Source organism: Podarcis cretensis (genome assembly GCF_951804945.1).
Source record: "Podarcis cretensis genome assembly, chromosome: 5".
NCBI lineage: Eukaryota > Metazoa > Chordata > Lepidosauria > Squamata > Lacertidae > Podarcis > Podarcis cretensis.
This window is the reverse complement of record NC_137174.1, coordinates 19,619,272-19,638,581: the sequence shown is the minus strand read 5'-3', so window position 1 is coordinate 19,638,581 and position 19,310 is coordinate 19,619,272. Positions and strand designations below refer to the sequence as shown.

Here is a 19,310-nt window from a genome sequence, read left to right as displayed (position 1 = left end):
CTAGCAATCTGAATAAGCATCTCTGGATGGAAAGAGTAACAAAGGAAACCTACTTTGGGGAGAATGCATGAACTTCATATTACAACCTTACACAGGAAATATAATACAATACAAAGGATATGCATGTGACTTTTGCTTTTATTGTCATTATCTCTGAATATGTACTCTCAGCACTGGGCTTTGGCACCTGAACATGCAGAGAGCTAAAGTGTAAGTACTAGAATCCTTGATCTGGTAGCTACATGAAGAATGGGAATTTCCTGAAGGAAGGGCCAATTCAAAGGCATAGTCAATTGGAGGCCAAGGTCTGATGCAAGGAAACTGTTAAGAGGGAGGGCAGGAAGACTGATAAGGAAACTGACATCCTTCCAGCTTTCAAAGGAAGTTGGTATACTTGGATATACAGAGGGTCTAGCAGGCTGACAGGCAGTAATCAAGCAGCAATAATGGATATTGCCTAGACAAAGATACATGTCTGACCTGGAGGAATTTGTAGCATTGTGAGAAGGCACCAATGAGCTATAGTGTGGTGGGGAATGGAGTCATGCCAGGACCCAGAAAGACAATACTGTCCCTACTTCTTCCATTATGCAGTCTCAATGTGGCTCAATGAAAGAGGGAGGCAGCGTAGAGTCAAACAGTGTAGAGGTCTGCAGTGTGGAAGCAAACAAGCTCATGACCTACCTGCTGTGCGGTAACAAGTCAATGCCACTCGCTAACAATTGTTTCAGGACCAAATGTCATGTGTATTTAGAAGAAGCTGTGTTTCATTTACCTTCAAGGTGGGAAATGTTGCATCTGACCTCCTGCCAAGAGAGAGGAGCAAGTCGAGCACAGAACTTGCAGGGACTAAGAGGCCGATGTTGAAATGGGAAATCAACAAATGCATTAAGTGGCCTTTGGCACATAATAGTCTTTCAGTCTCACTTTGTTCCCCCATCCGCAATATGGAGGGTGATCATAAAACAATTCCACCTTAAATGCACTATATGATGTGCTTCATAGGTGCTGAGTGTGTGGGCTGTGGGTGCTCCAGCCCCCACAACATTCCCCATGAAGGGGCAGGGCACCCACATTTTTTTGCATGCCACGGGATCGTTTGTGCCTGGCATCAGCACGAGCTCCTGCTGAGTGTGCCCCTGAGGGAGCCCACTGCGCCCAGCCTGGCACACTGCCCAGCTTCGGAGAGGGGTGGCCAACTCCAGAGGACCCAATGGAAAGGCCCGACGATGTGCTTTGAATACTCCAAAACACTAAGCACTATTCTTGTTAATAAAGGAGGAAATGCCAAGGCTACATTGACAAGTAGCAGATCATAGGGCATAACACAGGCACAACTTTATTATATTCTTCTTTCAGGATTGCACTCTAATTTTCGAATGCTTGTTCACACCACTTGACTCCTGCCCTTAGCGTTCTTAAAAACAATTCAAATTAACCACAGGGATAACTGGGGATTAGCTAGGCTAAACAAATAAGACTTAAAATCATCACTTCATCCTGCACTCAAAATCCTGGTTAGCAGCACAGATGACCCCAAAAGGAATTATTTCTTTACCAAAATAAGAAGAGCAAAGAGCTCTAAAATGTGAAGACCATTAAGTTAAAATGTGGCAGAATGTCCTCTTCTAAAAAAAGACCGTAACTACACTAACATGTGTTTTCTCTTTGAAATCTGAGATAAAACACTTTTCAACATGGCACTCATAGGAGTTGATCATACAGGAACCGAAGTCTGTAAAGACTTGCAAATGAAAAGCAAACACTGCGATATTGATAACTATATTGGGCAGAAGATAAGAGAGCACTGGTCAAAATACAGTACCTGGATGGGTTACTTTGGACGGGCATCTGGGAATGCCCCCAAACACAAAGATATTTGTCCCAGATGAAAAGGGCAGATTTTGATTAATAGCAAGTAACTTTAATCGTAAGAGTAGCTGACTTCCTAGGATCCCTTAAATGTCAGAAAAGATCCAAAGTAGTTCAGGAGAATCACTTCAGGTGTAGTGTAGTGGCTGAGACCTTGAGCAGAGAATTTGCCAGTTCAAATCTTACCTCTATCCTGAACTTGCTGAGTGGCTGTACCCATCCCATCGTCTGCAATACAGGCATCATAATAATAACCTGCCTTACAGAGTTGCAAGGATCATGAACGCAAATTGTTCAAGGATTGCAAATGATTTCTTAAGAACACATTCTACGGTTAAAGCCTGACATGACTAAAATTAAAAACGGCAAGTTAAGCAACTACCAAGTCATTAACTTATAGAAAGTTGCAAAATGGAAATTGAATGAACGGGCACACTTCCCCACCAATTCTGTTGAATTAATTTCACTCCAATAAACATGGAGATTAATTCAAATCCAGCTCCATTATTGTACAAACACTTGGAAGCCATTTGTTGCCAATGGCCAATTAATTTTTGTCATGACTGTGACATTTTCCTCATGCCAGTTACTTTTAAAACATTACTCTTTTAGAAAAGCTGGATATGATCTATTAAGAAGATAAGGAAGTTGATCTCCCTTGTGCAATGATGTTCTCTGAAGGCCCATCATGCTAAATACAGAGCTATTTGTAACAGTTCACACAACAAGCTCCCTGTGGAGGAAATGTTTTCCGAACTGGCAGCATAGAAGTAGCACAAAATGCCAACTCTTAAAAGTGACTGGTTCAAATAACAAGATTTCAGCTCACAAAAACAAGCACATTGCTGCTGCTGTATCAGTGACAAAGTAAAAATGTCTGAGGTCTTGTCTTCTTAGAAAGGCGGGTATTGGGAAGTGCAGCTGGAAGTTTGCTGTCAAAATTTATCCTGATTTTTCTCTATTTAGCCTTGACTGTATCCACGTGAAAGTATCTCTCTTTACAACCACAGAGCCATAAATCTAGCTAATGTATCTATATTTCTTTCTGGCGACCAAGATGCTAACTGAACTCACAACCATTTCATAAGCACCAGAAAAAAGGCAGAGAAAAGCCATACACCCTAGTTTATTTTCCCTTATTGGTCTGAGAAATAGTGGAAAAAAGACACGACGGGGCAGGGTCTTAAATACTAAAACATTAGTCTTTTAACTGATGGTTGGGCTCCACAAATGGGTCACAGCTATTTTTTAAAATGCAGTTCTTGTAACTTTCCTGTATGATCCACGGTGCAAAAACTTGATACCATCACTCCATAGAATAGCTCACTAGGAAATTTGTTAACAGCCAGATTTAAAGGAAATCCAATCATCTGTGAAGATTCTGTCCAGAGAGTTTGGGCAGCCTTTCTCAACCTTGAGTCCTCAGATGTACTACAACTCCCATCATCCCTGATCACTGCCACAGGATTAATAATAATAATAATAATAATAATAATAATAATAATAATAATTTATACCCCACCCATCTGGCTGGGTTTCACCAGCCACTCTGGGCAGCTTCCAACAACATATTAAAATATAGTAGTCCATCAAACATTAAAAGCTTCCCTAAACAGGGCTGCCTTCAGATGTCTTCTAAAAGTCTGGTAGTTGTTGTTCTCTGACATCTGGTGGGAGGGCGTTCCACAGGGCAGGTGCCACTACCGAGAAGGCCTTGTGCCTGGTTCCCTGTAACTTGGCTTCTCACAGTGAGGGAACCGTCAGAAGGCCCTCAGCGCTGGACCTCAGTGTCCAGGCAGAAGGATGGGGGTGGAGACGCTCTTTCAGGTATACTGGACCAAGGCCATTTAGGGCTTTAAAGGTCAGCACCAACACTCTGAATTGTGCTCGGAAACATTGTTGCAGTCCAACAACATTTAGGGACCCAAGCAGGCCTGTGCAGAGCTTGTCTGAGCCTCAGGGTAGGGGTCTTGTTCTTGGCATGACAGCGTAAGTCCAGCAGGCCCCTGGCAGGCACCCCGGGCTATCTGAGCCCTTTGAGGCCCAGGAAAAGTGGACCTGGCTGCCCGCCCTCTTTACACAGGCCTAGACCCAAAGTTGAGAAAGGCTGGCTTAGTGACTAATGGAGAAGGATTAAGGCAGACATCTCTTTCTCCAATAACCCAAGCTTGTAAATAGTCATTTGTGTGATCTTAGTAATAATCTCATATAGGTGATTATGCTGGGAAGTTTATAAAATCTTCACTACCACCCCTTTTAGACTTCTTCTCCTTCTCCTCCTTCTTTTCTAGGGCACCTTTCATTTGATGATCACATCAAGCCAGGGAAACAAGCCAGGGTGATTAACCACAATCTGAAGTTTCCTTGCTTCTCTAAACCATAGCTGTGTATCCACAGTTTATCTGGGTTTTACCTTTATTTATTCATAAACTTTAGGAAACACCTGGCATCCTGCAAATGTTTTGGTCGACATCACGCATCAGCTCCAGCCAGCTGAAACATCCCAAAACACCTGGAGGACACCAGGTTGTCAAAGGCTGTTCTAAATAACAGCTAATACTAGCTGCCATTTTTCTGGGTCCAGAAAGAATGCTAAGTTTCAATCAGAAGTCTACTCTGCTCCCCGTGATCATGTTGGAAGGGGTGAGTGCATGAACCCAAGGCCCGTTCTTATAATGTTGAACTATAATTTAGCACTATGCCCAAACTATTTCATTACTATTAACCAGCAAACATGCATTTGGAAAACATGTTTGCCATCAAAACATGTAGTTCTGTCCAGAAATTAGAATCATTAGAACTTTACAGTTGGAAGGGATCCAAGGACCATCTAGTCCAACCTCCCTGCAATGCAGGATCACGTGACGTGTTTGTAAGCAAGCCATTTTTAACTCTCCAAATGCACAGTCTCTTTCTATGCTAAGGGAAGCGGGAGACTTTGGAAGTAACTTAGAAGGGGGTATTTTAAAGGTCCAACAGCCTATATTTCCATGCTTTGCTTTCCTGCCTGTTTGGGGATTGTAAATTTCTGCTGGGGTTCTCTCACCAAATAGAACTTGCCTCAAACCTGAATCTAGGCATCCAGGGAATTCTCCTTTTATTCTTTCACCCAATTTTACTAAGACATCAACATTTGTATCAGAGACTCCTTATTTTAGAAGTGTCGAGTTGGAAGGGACCTCAAGGGTCATTAGCCCAAGCCCCTGCTAGATAGGAATCACAGGTATAGAAGAACAGAGTGGAATGGGAGAGTTGGAAGGGAAATTATTATGTATAAAGTTGCTGTAAGAATCATGTGCACAACCCTTAATATATCGAAGTTCTTAGAACCAAAACATATTAAGAAACAACACAAAGTCCAGAGATAACCACACGTACACCTGAAAGCTTAACTGACATTCCTCATCACTGCAACAGCCACACACATTGCTGAAGTTTTTCCATTTTTATTTGTCTCTCCAGTCACAATGAAACCTGTTCCTTAACTGCCATAGATATTGCCACTTTCCCACACATAAACATCATGTTTAAGACACTCATCTGCAAAAAATGATATGCAACGTTCACAACACATGCATGTTAACTGCAATAGGTTTAACAGTGCATCAGGCTCCCCATTCCATTTGTATTGTTGTGCAATACAAAGTAGCATTCTTGCAAATCATCTCAGTGGTTGGCTTAACTGATAATCATATCATGTACCCACTTGTAGCAGCTTTTTTATGGATTGGATGATAATGTTTTTAAACTTGCAGTGGATACTTATTTGGAGCAGGACATCATATTTGCAACATCCCTCCTCTGGAAATGTCAAAGAACTGCAAAAAATGTCTATCTGTCCAGTACACACATGCACACCCAGGCAGCACTTCTCTGCAGCTGATGTGGCAAATAAATGATATAGCCTGAGGAATACAGAAAGGGAATGGATGTCAGGGATCCTGTTTCAGTACTTCATACTAGTAATGCTAAACTATATGGCAGAAGCCTATCCATTTCCTACAGCAGAGCAAAGTGTGTCAAGATTCTCTCTGTCAACAGGCAACTGCTAGAAAGAAAAATGGAACTTTCTTACCAGCTGATTTTGGCGTGAACTTGTCTCTGTTGGCTGCACAAACGGCCAGCAGCCTGTATCCAAGGTCCAGGTCAAAGCCCTGCTGTGCTGCCACTCTGCTAACAACCTGGGAAGAAGGAAGAAAGGGAATCATTCACTGAGAGTTACTGCACAGTTGTAGCAAGCTAGCCAACGTGTTTGTAGCATCACCCGCAATATAAAGAACAGTACCAAGGAGGTTTGTTGCTCTGTCTTTTTTAAAAGTCACTGTGGTTTTCATAGAGCTTTTGTGAAGCAAGATGTGCATTAATTTCTTTCTCATTTAGCCACATTGCAACAACCCTGTAAAACAGGCCACTACAATTCCTATTTACATTCTGCAGGATTGAAGTGGATTGTGTGGGAGCTGGCACAGCGTCATCCAGATTGCCCAGAAATGAACACGGACTTAAACTTGGCTCCAAGCCGATAACACATCTATCCACTGGAACACACCATCTCCCACAGCTTTACCAGCAGAGCATACACTGAATCTGAGAGTCATCATTTTGACTTTTTGCCATGAGAGAAAGACTCTTTAAACATAAAAATAAACTACCAAGATTTAAATGTAAGCAAGTTCTTAAAGGGAATTTTAATGGAGACAGCTGTTTCATGTTTCACTGTATTTGAGACTTGGCTTGAGATCTTGACTACCAGACTGCACCTTAACTACCAGAATTGCCCTGCTTATACACACACATTTGTCTCATCATTATCAGGATGAGAAGGAAGCTGAGGGGAAGACACAGCAGATTCAGGAAGATCTTAGGTACAGGTAAGCTTGGCAGTATGTCAGGTCACATGCTACTTTCTATCCAGGGAGAAGAATGGGCCTCTGATGCTGCACAAAGATATGCTTGTACAGGGTGAGAACTTTAAAAGCAGCCCCATAGATACAGAGTACACATGTTCCACGGGGTCTCTTTTGAAGGACTCACCCTGTACAAGCAGGGACTATTATTCACATGGCATTGGACCCTATAAAAATGATCAAATGTGCTCTTCAGAAACTCAGTTATTGTATTTAGAACAAAACATGCCAATACAGCACAATGAAAATAAGGGAAACACATTTGATTTATTTTAACCACTTATCAAAATAATGGCTTTACAATGAAGACTACAGCTTTTATGTGACCTTTGGCCATGTCCTCCAACTCACAGCTGTGATCAGATCAGCAGAACCTCCAGAATCCAAAAGTAGCCTCAGTTCATACACACTATATCATATGTGTATTATTTCTGAGTTGCCCCAACATTCCTTTAAAACAGAAGTTAAAGACGAACAGCAAGACATTTAGTGGCATTATTTTTCTTTTCTTTTATACCAACCTTTATTTCCAGCTACACCCTATTCAAAAGAGCTTACAATTCAAGAAATAAATTGTTTTTGTCACCTCTGCTTCAATATGAAAGACCTTTGATGAATTAAAGAGGGCACTCATTAGTGTGCAATTATCTGTGTCCAACACTAGCTTGCCATAAAACAACGATAGAGAAGAGAATGGGAAACAAAGATATGTGATAACCTATAAATGGTAATGAAATTTTCCTATTCTACGTTAACTAGTCAGCACAATTGCATGACTCTTATTAATCTGAACTGCCCTCCAGTACCCACTTTTCCTAATTAACAATAAAGATTCACAACATGAATAACACTGAGATTGATGGATGGCTAGTTCATTGCTGTTGCAATTTGAAAACTAAAAGCTAAACATCTGCAGGGGAAGCTGATGTGTAGAAATAATTCCACTTTTGAATTAATACTCCCCCCCCCCCAGTTAGACTGCATCTACCGCTATAACATGGATACTTTCTGTGTCAGATTTGGTTTATCAATATATAAGGTGCCACAAAACTCTTGGTTAATAACATCTGATTTGGTTTCCATGTTCATATTATCTTAGTGGAAGCAGTGTTTTCTTCTTAGTTTCAACCTAACCTCTGTTTTCCTGGACAAAAACAGTTGAGAAAACATCACTTTTTCAAGTGCTGCATTCTTTATACCATCATTCTTAACTTACATGGCAAGCAAACTAGAGGAGAAAGAGTGTTGGTTGAATTTCAGTGTGAGTTGCATAGCATTAGTGACATATTTAAGCTTGTCTATAAATCAGCGCTGCAAATTACTCAACAAAAGTTACTAGCTCACAAGTCCTACTGTCCAGTCCGCTTATATATAATTCTTAGGTCACTTGGGGTCTAACAGAACCAATATTTGCAAAGCTTGCTATTTTGCCTGGTTACCAGAAGTCAATTCTTAATAGCAAGTGGCTATGTATAAGCCTGCTATAAATTCAGGTAACACAATGCAAAAGGTTTAACAACTTAATCTTTCCTATTTAATCAAGAGATTAAACTTTATTTATAACAAGGAAATCACTCTGATAACATTTCTGTGGTGGTCTCTTTTGAGAAATCAGGACCAACGTATTTTCAGTTCTGTGCAGGGGTGCCAACTTGAATAAAATACAGGGGGGGGGGGAGGTAAGTCTGCCCAGCATAATCAATCACATGATATGGTACATGCATGCCATCTGAATCGCAATGCCCATTAACTGGGTGGGGGGGTAGCCCCCTCAAATATTTCATTGGGGAGGGGCTAAGACCCCCTTGGCCCCTAGGTGTTGGCTCCTATGCTTTTGTGTGCTAGCCTTCAAATTACTCTCTCTTCTTCAGTGTTGAGGCAGTACAGTGGTACCTTGGTTTAAAAAACAGCTTAGTTTATGAACAACTTGGATTAAGAACGCTGCAAACCCGGAAGTAAGTGTTTTGATTTGTGAACTTTGCCTTGCAATAAGAACATGTTTCGCTTCCTGCTGAGTGTGTTCCATTTGTAAATTGAGTCCCCCGCTGCTATGGGAAAGCACGTCTTGGTTTAAGAATGCTTTGGTTTAAGAACGGACTTCCAGAACGGATTAAGTTCGTAAACCAAGGTACCACTGTAATGCTGAATTCAGCCTTCCTAGTTACATTCACAGAAACGTTTCTAGGAAGATTTTTCAAAGACAAAGGGGGAAAGGGGGGAAGTTTAAGTCTCTCCACTCTTCCCCCAACTCCTTTCCGCAGCTCTGACATTCTAGGTAAAGGTAAAGGTAAAGGTACCCCTGCCCGTACGGGCCAGTCTTGACAGACTCTGGGGTTGTGCGCCCATCTCACTTAAGAGGCCAGGGGCCAGCGCTGTCCGGAGACACTTCCGGGTCACGTGGCCAGCGTGACATCGCTGCTCTGGCGAGCCAGAGCCGCACACGGAAACGCCGTTTACCTTCCCGCTGGTAAGCGGTCCCTATTTATCTACTTGCACCCGGAGGTGCTTTCGAACTGCTAGGTTGGCAGGCGCTGGGACCGAGCAGCGGGAGCGCACCCCACCGCAGGGATTCGAACCGCCGACCTTTCGATCGGCAAGTCCTAGGCGCTGAGGCTTTAACCCACAGCGCCACCTGCGTCCCCTCTGACATTCTAGAGGAATTAGCAATTCCTCGGCTGCTTCATTAAAAATAAAGCAGAGTTGAACACCAGGAGGTGAGCAGAAAAACATTCATGCCTGAGTTTTCTAAATCATAGAATCATAGAATCATAGAGTTGGAAGAGACCACAAGGGCCATCGAGTCCAACCTCCTGCCAAGCAGGAAACACCATCAGAGCACTCCTGACATATGGTTGTCAAGCCTCTGCTTAAAGACCTCCAAAGAAGGAGACTCCACCACACTCCTTGGCAGAAAATTCCACTGTCGAACAGCTCTTACTGTCAGGAAGTTCTTCCTAATGTTTAGGTGGAATCTTCTTTCTTGTAGTTTGGAACCATTGCTCCGTGTCCGCTTCTCTGGAGCAGCAGAAAACAACCTTTCTCCCTCCTCTATGTGACATCCTTTTATATATTTGAACATGGCTATCATATCACCCCTTAACCTCCTCTTCTCCAGGCTAAACATGCCCAGCTCCCTTAGCCGTTCCTCATAAGGCATCAGCATTTGCCTCATAAGGCAAATCAAGAGAATCCTTAAACATTCTCACTAAAGCACAAACAAGGGTCTTTCCCCTGCCCCTATTCTAGCTTGCTGTTTTACAAGCTTGGGCTTCTTTTAGGGGTGCAGAAAACATTGTAGTATCACCATCAGTTTGCTTAAAAGATTTATATATCAATCTTTAGATGTGCTTCTGGGATATTTTACAAAAAAAGGATAAAATACAAAAATATAAATGAACTATGCTAAAACAACATTAAAAAGCCCGGCGGGGGGCGGGTGGGGTGGGGTGGGCTTTGCCCAGCACCAAAAGGCAGAACAGGCAAACTTCTCTGGAGGCCGAGGTACACGGTGGAGAACCACCGAGGACAACTTCAATACGCAGGCAAGTTGAAAGTGAAGCAAAACTTCCTTCAGGCAATAAGGTGGGGTACAACTATAATGATGATGGTGGTGATGATGCCAGAGTATAAAAAGGCTTTAAAGGTAGACACTAGCACTATAAATTGCACTCAGAAGCAGATTTGTAGCCAGTGAAGTTCTTTATGCAGTGGTGTAATAGGTTTAAAATGATCACTTGGAAGTGGAAAAATAGAAGCTGCTTTCTGAATCGAATGCAGCTTTCAAATAGTCTTCAAGGGCAGCCCCAAGGGCAGCCCATTATAGTAGTCAATCTGAGATGTTTTAAGGGCATGGGTAACTGTGGTTAGGTTGTCATGACGATCAACCCAACTCCTCTCCACACAAAGCATTATGATGTCACAATGTACATAATACATTCCAGCCATCATCCGTTCCCTTCTCTGTACATGCTTTCTCACCTTCTCCAACCAACAACGCTAGAAGCAGTGCTTACTCCCCTCTCCTACATCCCTAGTAAGTATGTGTATTTATATGATTTTAAATTTTCAGATCGTGAAGCTGAGGCTCCAATACTTTGGCCACCTCATGAGAAGAGAAGACTCCCTGGAAAAGACCCTGATGTTGGGAAAGATGGAGGGCACAAGGAGAAGGGGACGACAGAGGACGAGATGGTTGGACAGTGTTCTCGAAGCTACCAGCATGAGATTGACTAAGCTGCGGGAGGCAGTGGAAGACAGAAGTGCCTGGCGTGCTCTGGTCCATGGGGTCACAAAGAGTCGTACACGACTAAACGACTAAACAACAACAAATTTCCCACTCAAAGGGAGACCCACTTTATGACTGTCTGCTCTTAGTACTCATCATTTTAAGTGACTCTGGAAACTTTTTTAGGCTGAGGAGTGGGGTAAAATGTTTCATTTTTCGGTCAGTTTTATAGCATGCAGAATAAAAAAAATATTCATGCTTCAGAACAGCAGAGTTTGCTAAAATTCTTGAAGCACTGTGTTGTGTTCACAGGCTAGCAAAAATAAAAATAGCCTGGATTCTAATAAACCAAAGAGAAAAACCATTTCTTTCAAAGGGGGCAAGCAATAATAATAATAATTTATTATTATTTATATCCCGCCCTCCCCAGCCGAAGCCGGGCTCAGAGCGGCTAACAACAACAAAAGTAACACAGCATTCTAAAATCAATTCATTTTAAAATCAGGTCAAAATCAAATTAATGGCAACCATTGGGCTAGAGTTCTGTGAGGATTACCAAAGGAGGGGGTCAGACTCTGCCTTGGCCAAAGGCCTGGTGGAACAGCTCTGTCTTGCAGGCCCTGCCTAAAGATGTCAAGTCCCGCAGGGCTCTGGTCTTTTGTGACAGAGCATTCCACCGGATCAGGGCCACAGCCGAAAAAGCCCTGGCTCTAGTTGAGGCCAGCTTCACCTCCCTGTGGCCTGGGACCTCCAAGATGTTTTTGTTTGAAGACCGTAAGGTCCTCCATGGGACATACCAGGAGAGGTGGTCCCATAGGTACGAGGGTCCTAGGCCTTATAGGGCTTTAAAGTTTAAAACCAGCACCTTAAACCTGATCCTGTACTTCACTGGGAGCCAGTGCAGCTGGTATAGCACCAGGTGAATGTGATCTCGCAGCAAGGACCCCGTAAGGAGTCTCGCTGCAGCATTCTGCACCTGCTGGAGTTTCTGGGTCAGTCTCAAGGGCAGCCCCACGTAGAGTGAGTTACAGTAATCCAGTCTGGAGGTGACCGTCGCGTGGATCACAGTGGCTAGGTCAGGGTGAGAGAGGTAAGGAGCCAACTGCTTAGCTTGAACGAGATGAAAAAATGCCACCTTTGTTATAGCTGCAATGTGCACCTCCATGGAAAGGGAGGTGTCGAAGATTACACCCAAACTCTTAACGGATGGTGCTGGCACTAACTGCATCCCCGCAAGAGATGGGAGTCCCTTGAATGTAAGGAACAGCTGTGCTGGATCATAGTGAGAAGCAGGATGCTGGGGCAAGATGGATCAGTCAAAGATTAATCTTACCCAGCATCCTGCTTCTCCCTATAGCACCCAGTGAATACTGAAGCCCACAAGCAAGGTCTGAAGTCAATAGTGCTTTTCTGTTGTTTGCCTCCTTCATTCAGAATATTCAGAGTTAGACTGCCTCTGAACCTGGAGAAGTAAAGATATCTGTCACTGGAGTGCTACATGGAATCTCCAGGTTCAGGGCAGTCTACCTCTTAATACGTTGAAGTTTGGGAGATTCACAAGAGAAAAGGGTTTAATAAATCTCCCCCTCTCTCCAAGCAGCCCTCAAGTTTCAACATAATTCTCTCATCCCCTCCACACGTCACATTATCAACACACGTATATACTGGCATAAGTGATATTCAGTGACAGCCCTACTCAAAGTAGACCTAGCAAACTTAATTTCAATGGGTTTACTCTGAGTAGTTTAATACAACCCAGAGAGTATAGGATTGCTAGCCTCCTTGGCCACAAATGATTTCCCATGTAGTTCGACAGAAGCCTCCAGAATTCTCTCTCCTCTCCCAGCTCCCCTAACATGTATTTCTCTCCCACTGCCGACTGGGAAACAGACAGGTTCTCAAGAGGTCCCTTTTTCTCACAATCCACCTTGGCAAAAGGAGAAAAGATGTGCTGTTGAGGCATTCTGCTCAAAGGAAACCTGTAGCTACTGTCAATGGCCTTGTGATCAAAAAATGAAATAAAAATTAAAAGGACATGCAATGAAATTCAACCAAGGGGAAGTGAGGAAGTCACTTAACAAAGTTAATAACTGTAAATTTTAATAAGGCTATGATTTATGTTTGTTTTGTGTGTTTGTTTATATTATTGTGAAAACAAATAAATTTTTTTTTGGGGGGGGGATGAAATAAAAATGGCTCTCACACTCACAAACTTGCTGAGAAAAACAACAACAACCAGGACAAAAATACATTTAAACACATGGGTTCCAGGTGACTGAATTATTGGTTAAAAAATATTGGGGGGGGCACAGAAAATAAAATGATAGCCCCCTCTAGCCTCTACCCGCCCCGGCTACAGGCCTAGCTGCATCATGGATTCTTCCCATGTGACCTAGAACCACTGATGTCACAAGACAAGTGCATGGAAGACAAGATATGGCAGAGCAGCAGCTGCCTCCTTCCCTTGGTCCACCTCTCTAAGTGTTGTCTATGCTAACTGGCAGTGGCTCTCCAGGGAGACAGACAGGTGCCTTTCCAGCCTAACCTGGAAAGAGGTTTGAACTCTATGCAAGGTATGTACTCTGCCAGTGAGCTACAGCCCTTCTATCTTCTAAAGTTAATTAAATGCACCAGCTTTGCAACCACGGCGCTGCATTCTAACTCAATTAAACTAGTGGGAAAGTTGGCAGCAGTTGCCGAACGAATGCTCCATTTGCTGCTTTATGAGATCAGAACCCTTAAAGTGCACTTATAAAATAGTCTGCTCTCATTATTCTATACTTAGAAGAGAGGCGGCCTTACAAATTAAGGCTGGGAGAGACAACTGGCAGCTCAGGAGCCAAGTCTGGCTCCGAGCACGGTCCCTGAACTCCAAACCCTGTTCCATATGCATCTTAGCCGCTTCCTTCCAAGCCAAGGTAAAGGGCAAGGGGTTTTTTAATCTTCTCCACCAGTGTGGACAGCAACAGATGTTCTGGCAAAGTTGTCTCTTTATTATCCATCCCACCTGCTGGCTCCGGTGCTGGATGATCCAAGGCATCAGGCAAATGAGAGCAGCTGCAGAGAGGGTTAATGGGCCCTTTGCCCTTAGCTTGGATCAGGGTGAGTCAGTGGTTGGTCCTTGCTTGATCCAAATACGGAACCTGTTAAACATGAGTTGCCAACTAAGGCAGTGTTTCTCGGACTTGGATCTCTAGCTCGACTATAACTCCCATCATTCCTAGCTAGCACAACCAGTGGTCAGGGATGATGAGAGTTGTAGTCCAACAACAGCTGGAGACCCAAGTTTGAGAAACACAGAACTAAGATTAAAAACTCAACATATATATATTTACTGTATTTTTTGCTCTATAAGACTCACTTATTCCCTCCTAAAAAGTAGGGGGAAATGTGTGTGCGTCTTATGGAGCGAATGCAGGCTGCACAACTATCCCAGAAGCCAGAACAGCAAGAGGGATCGCTGCTTTTGCTGCGCAGCGATCCCTCTTGTTGTTCTGGCTTCTGAGATTCAGAATACTTTTTTCTTGTTTTCCTCCTCCAAAAACTAGGTGTGTCTTACGGTCTGGTGCGTCTTATAGAGTGAAAAATACGGTATTTTTCACAAGAGGGTGAAATGATTATAAGTTGAGAGATCCAAGTTGAGAATCTAGTATGGACAAGCAGAACGTGAAAAAGAAAAGGGCAATGGGAGTAGCATGATAAGGGAAGCTGAAGAGAGGTTTTCAGGGCTGAAAAAAGGAGGGGGAAGGATGAGCAGACTCTGCAAGCTGAAATTCCAACTCCATTCCCAGAAAGTTCAGAATTCAATTTCTCCCTAGTGCTGATCCCATCATAATGAAAGAATAGCTTGCAAATGAAGATGGAAGAAGTGGGTCTGATGCAAGCTGACAACAGGAAACTACACAAAGCAAATCAGCCCACCATTTTTTCCTCATTTCTGCAGGGGAAAAAAGTGCTTTTCCACACTGCAGCCTGCAAGGGTTCCCTTTATATTTTCAAATAGAAAACTGATCACTTGGCTGCAGCTTTCTCTGGTTCCCTCATCACATCATCATATTGCTAGGAAAATGTCTCTTAACCTAACTCTCCTGCTAATCAAGAGTTTAATAACCACTAATTACACAACTCTCAGTGAATCTCATAACTGGTAGAAAGAGACAAATGCATACCCCCCCTGCTGGTGTCAGAACGAATTTTTCCTCATTTAATTTTGCAAGCTTTTCAGTTACTGAAAAAATGGCAACCAGCTGCTAACTCATATTGTTCTGTTTTAAGGCACTTGAGTGTGCTTGAAATTATCTGAATATTTATTGTCTTCTCACGTTTCTACAATATCTCAAAGCAACATGCAATCAAATTAAACACATGTAAAAAGAACAAAAACACACGTAAAAAGGAAACTAAAAATACCAGTACTAAACCAGAATAAATGAAAGGTGGCAACAGAAATATTTGCAAATAAAGTTTGCAGGCTGGATGGTAATTTCCGTTTTACTTTTGGCAACAAATAAAAATTTAAATGTTGAATAAGAAATAAATCAGAAACTTTTACCTAATAATAACTTGAGGTAAAGGTAAAGGTAAAGGTAAAGGTAAAGGTAAAGGTAAAGGTAAAGGTACCCCTGCCCGTATGGGCTAGTCGTGTCCGACTCTAGGGTTTTGCGCCCATCTCACTTAAGAGGCCGGGGGCCAGCGCTGTCCAGAGACACTTCCGGGTCACGTGGCCAGCGTGACGAAGCTGCTCTGGTGAGCCAGCACCAGCGCAGCACACAGAAACCCCGTTTACCTTCCCGCTATAAAGCGGTACCTATTTATCTACTTGCACTTAGGGGTGCTTTCGAACTGCTAGGTGGGCAGGAGCTGGGACCGAAAGACGGGAGCTCACCCCGCCACGGGGATTCGAACCGCTGACCATGCGATCGGCAAGCCCTAGGCGCTGAGGTTTTACCCACAGCGCCACCCGCGTCCCCCTATAACTTGAGGTATAATCATTAAATAACCCAATGAATAAAAAACACTCTAGACTAGAGCATTGAACACATAACAAAGATTTAAGTAGATAAGGGAATTATGTTACATACATTCCATTTTGAATAAGGTTTCTAAAGAGAAGTCCTAGATATGGTTCCTTAGAGTCAGAGTTTTCTAACATATCCTTGCCCCAATATTCAGAGGCAAATGTGGCCATTCATTAAAAAAACAAAACAAAAAGAACTGGTAAGGATGTATCTTTAGCTATAAGACACATTGTTAAGTTTTTTTGTTTTGTTTTTTTGTTTCCATATTTTGTTACAAAAAGAATGTGTTTCCAAGAAACGCTTTTATGCCTATAAATGGTATTAGTAACACTCAAGAGGCAGGGATACTGTAAATGGAGGTGAGGCTTGAGAATCCAGGTTGCTTCTACACTAAAACTTTTTTCTTTGCACATTATGCCCTTTTTGTTTCTGCTTTGTTCTCAGAGCAGCTGGGGAATTAGTGATGAATTGTTCTTTAGTTAGTCAGCTTTTGTTGGTGGGGGAGTGCCTTACTAGTTTCTATTTCTATTTATTTTTCTTTGAAACCAAACTAGCATTAACAACAATAACACCAACAATATTATTTCGTTTACGAATCACTTCTCACAAAGCATCCCAAAATGATTTACAATATAATTAAAACATGCACAAAACTGTGTAACACACACACACACACACACACACACACACATATAATAATGCAAGAATATCAGGAACTAAAGCCAACAGTCCATCCTATACCTCCTGGAAGGAACGGAAGTTGATGAATTAAGGGGCAATTAAGGGGGAATCCCGAAGTTACAATGAACAGGAAGAAATAACAGAAGTGGAAGTTACAAGAAGAAAATGTTCAATTAAAGGCTCAGTAGGCCTTACTAGCACTACTCTGCCTCTTCCCACTAGACAGGCTAGTGCTTAAATAGTGATTTACAGTGGTGCCCTGCAAGACGAATGCCTCGCAAGATGAAAAACCCGCTAGACGAAAGGGTTTTCCGTTTTGGAGGTGCTTCGCAAAACGAATTTCCCTATGGGCTTGCTTCGCAAGACGAAATGTCTTGCGAGTTTTTCTGACTTTTTCCCCCTTCCCCCCCTTTTTCTAAGCCGCTAAGCCGCTTATCCGCTAAGCTGATAAACCGCTAAAAGCCGCTAAGCCGCTAATAGCGCTAATCCGCTAAGCCGTCAATGGGCTTGCTTCGCAAGACGAAAAAACCGCTAGACGAAGAGAATCGCGGAACGGATTCTTTTCGTCTTGCAAGGCACCACTGTATATTATATTATATTATATTATATTATATTATATTATATTATATTATATTATATTATATTATATTATTTATTTTTTAAACGGATCTGAAAAACCATGGATAAACAACACATCAAACACTGAACTGCAGTGATTTGGCAACAGCAGCTTACAAGGCCAGAACAAATGTAGCTTCAGCAGTAAAGATGTGTAATGTACCCACCATTTCTGTGTGGAGATATTACAGTTGGGTGTGAGAGAATAGTGGCTTTCCTGTGGCCACTCAGTGAGTCTGTGGCTATAGTAGCTTTGAACCGGAGACTTCCTGGTTCACACCACACATTCTCAGTCACCTTACCGCAGCAGCTCACTTGTTGAATATGTTTGTGTGTACACTACTATGCAGTATGTAGTATTTAATATAATGGCACCGTCTCAAACACAGCTGGATTGGGTAGGAAAGGGGAGAGGGGAGACATAGGTGGAAGGCAGAGCTAAGGCTAATGTATGCATGGTCTAAGACAGGATTGTAAATACCGTATTTTTCGCCCCATAAGACGCACTTTTCCCCCTCCAAAAATGAAGGGGAAATCTAGGTGCGTCCTATGGGGCGAATGCAGGCTTTCGCTGAAGCTTGGAGAGCGAGAGGGGTCGGTGCGCACCGACCCCTCTCGCTCTCCAGGCTTCAGGAAGACATCCGCAGCCTGGGCAGCCCTGCAGGAGGTCCGGCAGGGATGTCTAGGCTGCGGATAGCAGCCTGCTTCCCGGAGCGTCAGGCGCCCTGAAAGCGGAGCGCCTGGCGCTTCAGAAGCACATCGGCAGCCTGGGCAGCCCTGTGGGAGTTCTCCGCAGGGCTCCCCACGCTGCGGATAGCAGCCTGCCGCCCGGCGGGTGGGGCGCCCTGAAGCAGAGTGCCCCGAACGCCGGACAGACATCCGCAGCGTGGGGAGCCCTGCAGGGCTTCCCCGCAGGGCTCCCCACGCTGCGGATAGCAGCCTGCCGCCTGAGGCAGACATCGGCCAGCCCCACAAGCTCAGGGAGGCGCAGCGCCGTTCCTCGACCTGGTTTGGTTTCCCCAACCTGCTTTTGGGGGGGAAATAAAGGGAAAAAAATTTCCTTTATTTCCCCCCCAAAAAACTAGGTGCGTCCTATGGGACGGAGCGTCCTATGGGACGAAAAATACGGTAGCCACTCAACAAGTTCTCTGAGCCAAGTCAGAAGCCCAAACAATGAAGACCAGAAACTTCACAAAAGCAATTTCCTTTTATTTCGTTTAGGCCATATGAATAACACGGATATATATATATATATATATATATACACACACACACACACACACACACACACACACACACACACATATAAGCAATGGGCTTGTAAACTTTTTCATGGACTGGTAGCTTTCCTTGACTGATTTGCAAAGCTAGTCAAAATCCCCGAGTTTAGTTCTAAAGCCCTGAGGAGGAACAAATCCACCTCTCAAATCCAAGATCTTCTAACCTTTAATGATCTCTTACCCCACAACTTATAGGATGAGAAAACCCAGGTGCTCTGTTAGAAAAGGGATGGAGAGGGAAAGGAAGAGGAATAAGAGGGTAATGAATCAATGAATCAGTGCATTTAGCTGCACAGCCTCCACCTCCTCCTCCCCAAACCAGCCATCATTAGGGATGCAGGCAGCAATTTAAAATGCCAGTGGAAAAATATTCTGCTGCACCAGAGTTGACATACCGTCAAACAGCCCATCAGACTCTGTTCAAAGGGCCTCTGGAACGCTCTCGGATCGCCACACCAATCCAGGAGTTCTGTAGCTGCATTGTGGAAGTTGGCAGGATTCTGTAAGTGCTGGGAGAGAAGGGAAATTAAATATAATTAGGTAAATAGATGCTCTCCAACTAAATATGTTTTAGGTTAGGTATTTTATAGGTACAGCTGGCACAGGTTATATACACAGTATCTAATTTTCTCTCTCACGGATATGTACCAAAATCCGTAACCAATCCTGGCACATAACGCCCAACTGTAGTTATTTGACCTGGCTGAAT

General features: G+C 43.3%; 1 protein-coding gene across 10 annotated transcripts in view; it reads right to left on the bottom strand.

Annotated features, from left to right (window-relative positions):
• Positions 1-19,310, bottom strand: part of ZMIZ1 (zinc finger MIZ-type containing 1) — a 383,046-nt gene that overhangs the window by 120,722 nt on the left and 243,014 nt on the right. For all 10 annotated transcript variants that reach the window (XM_079977006.1, XM_079977001.1, XM_079977009.1 and 7 more), the window contains 2 exons: positions 18,997-19,110; positions 5,948-6,053 (listed from right to left, as the gene is read on the bottom strand). In XM_079977006.1, coding sequence (XP_079833132.1) covers positions 5,948-6,053; positions 18,997-19,110 — 220 coding nt within the window. The remainder of the gene's footprint in view (positions 1-5,947; positions 6,054-18,996; positions 19,111-19,310) is intronic.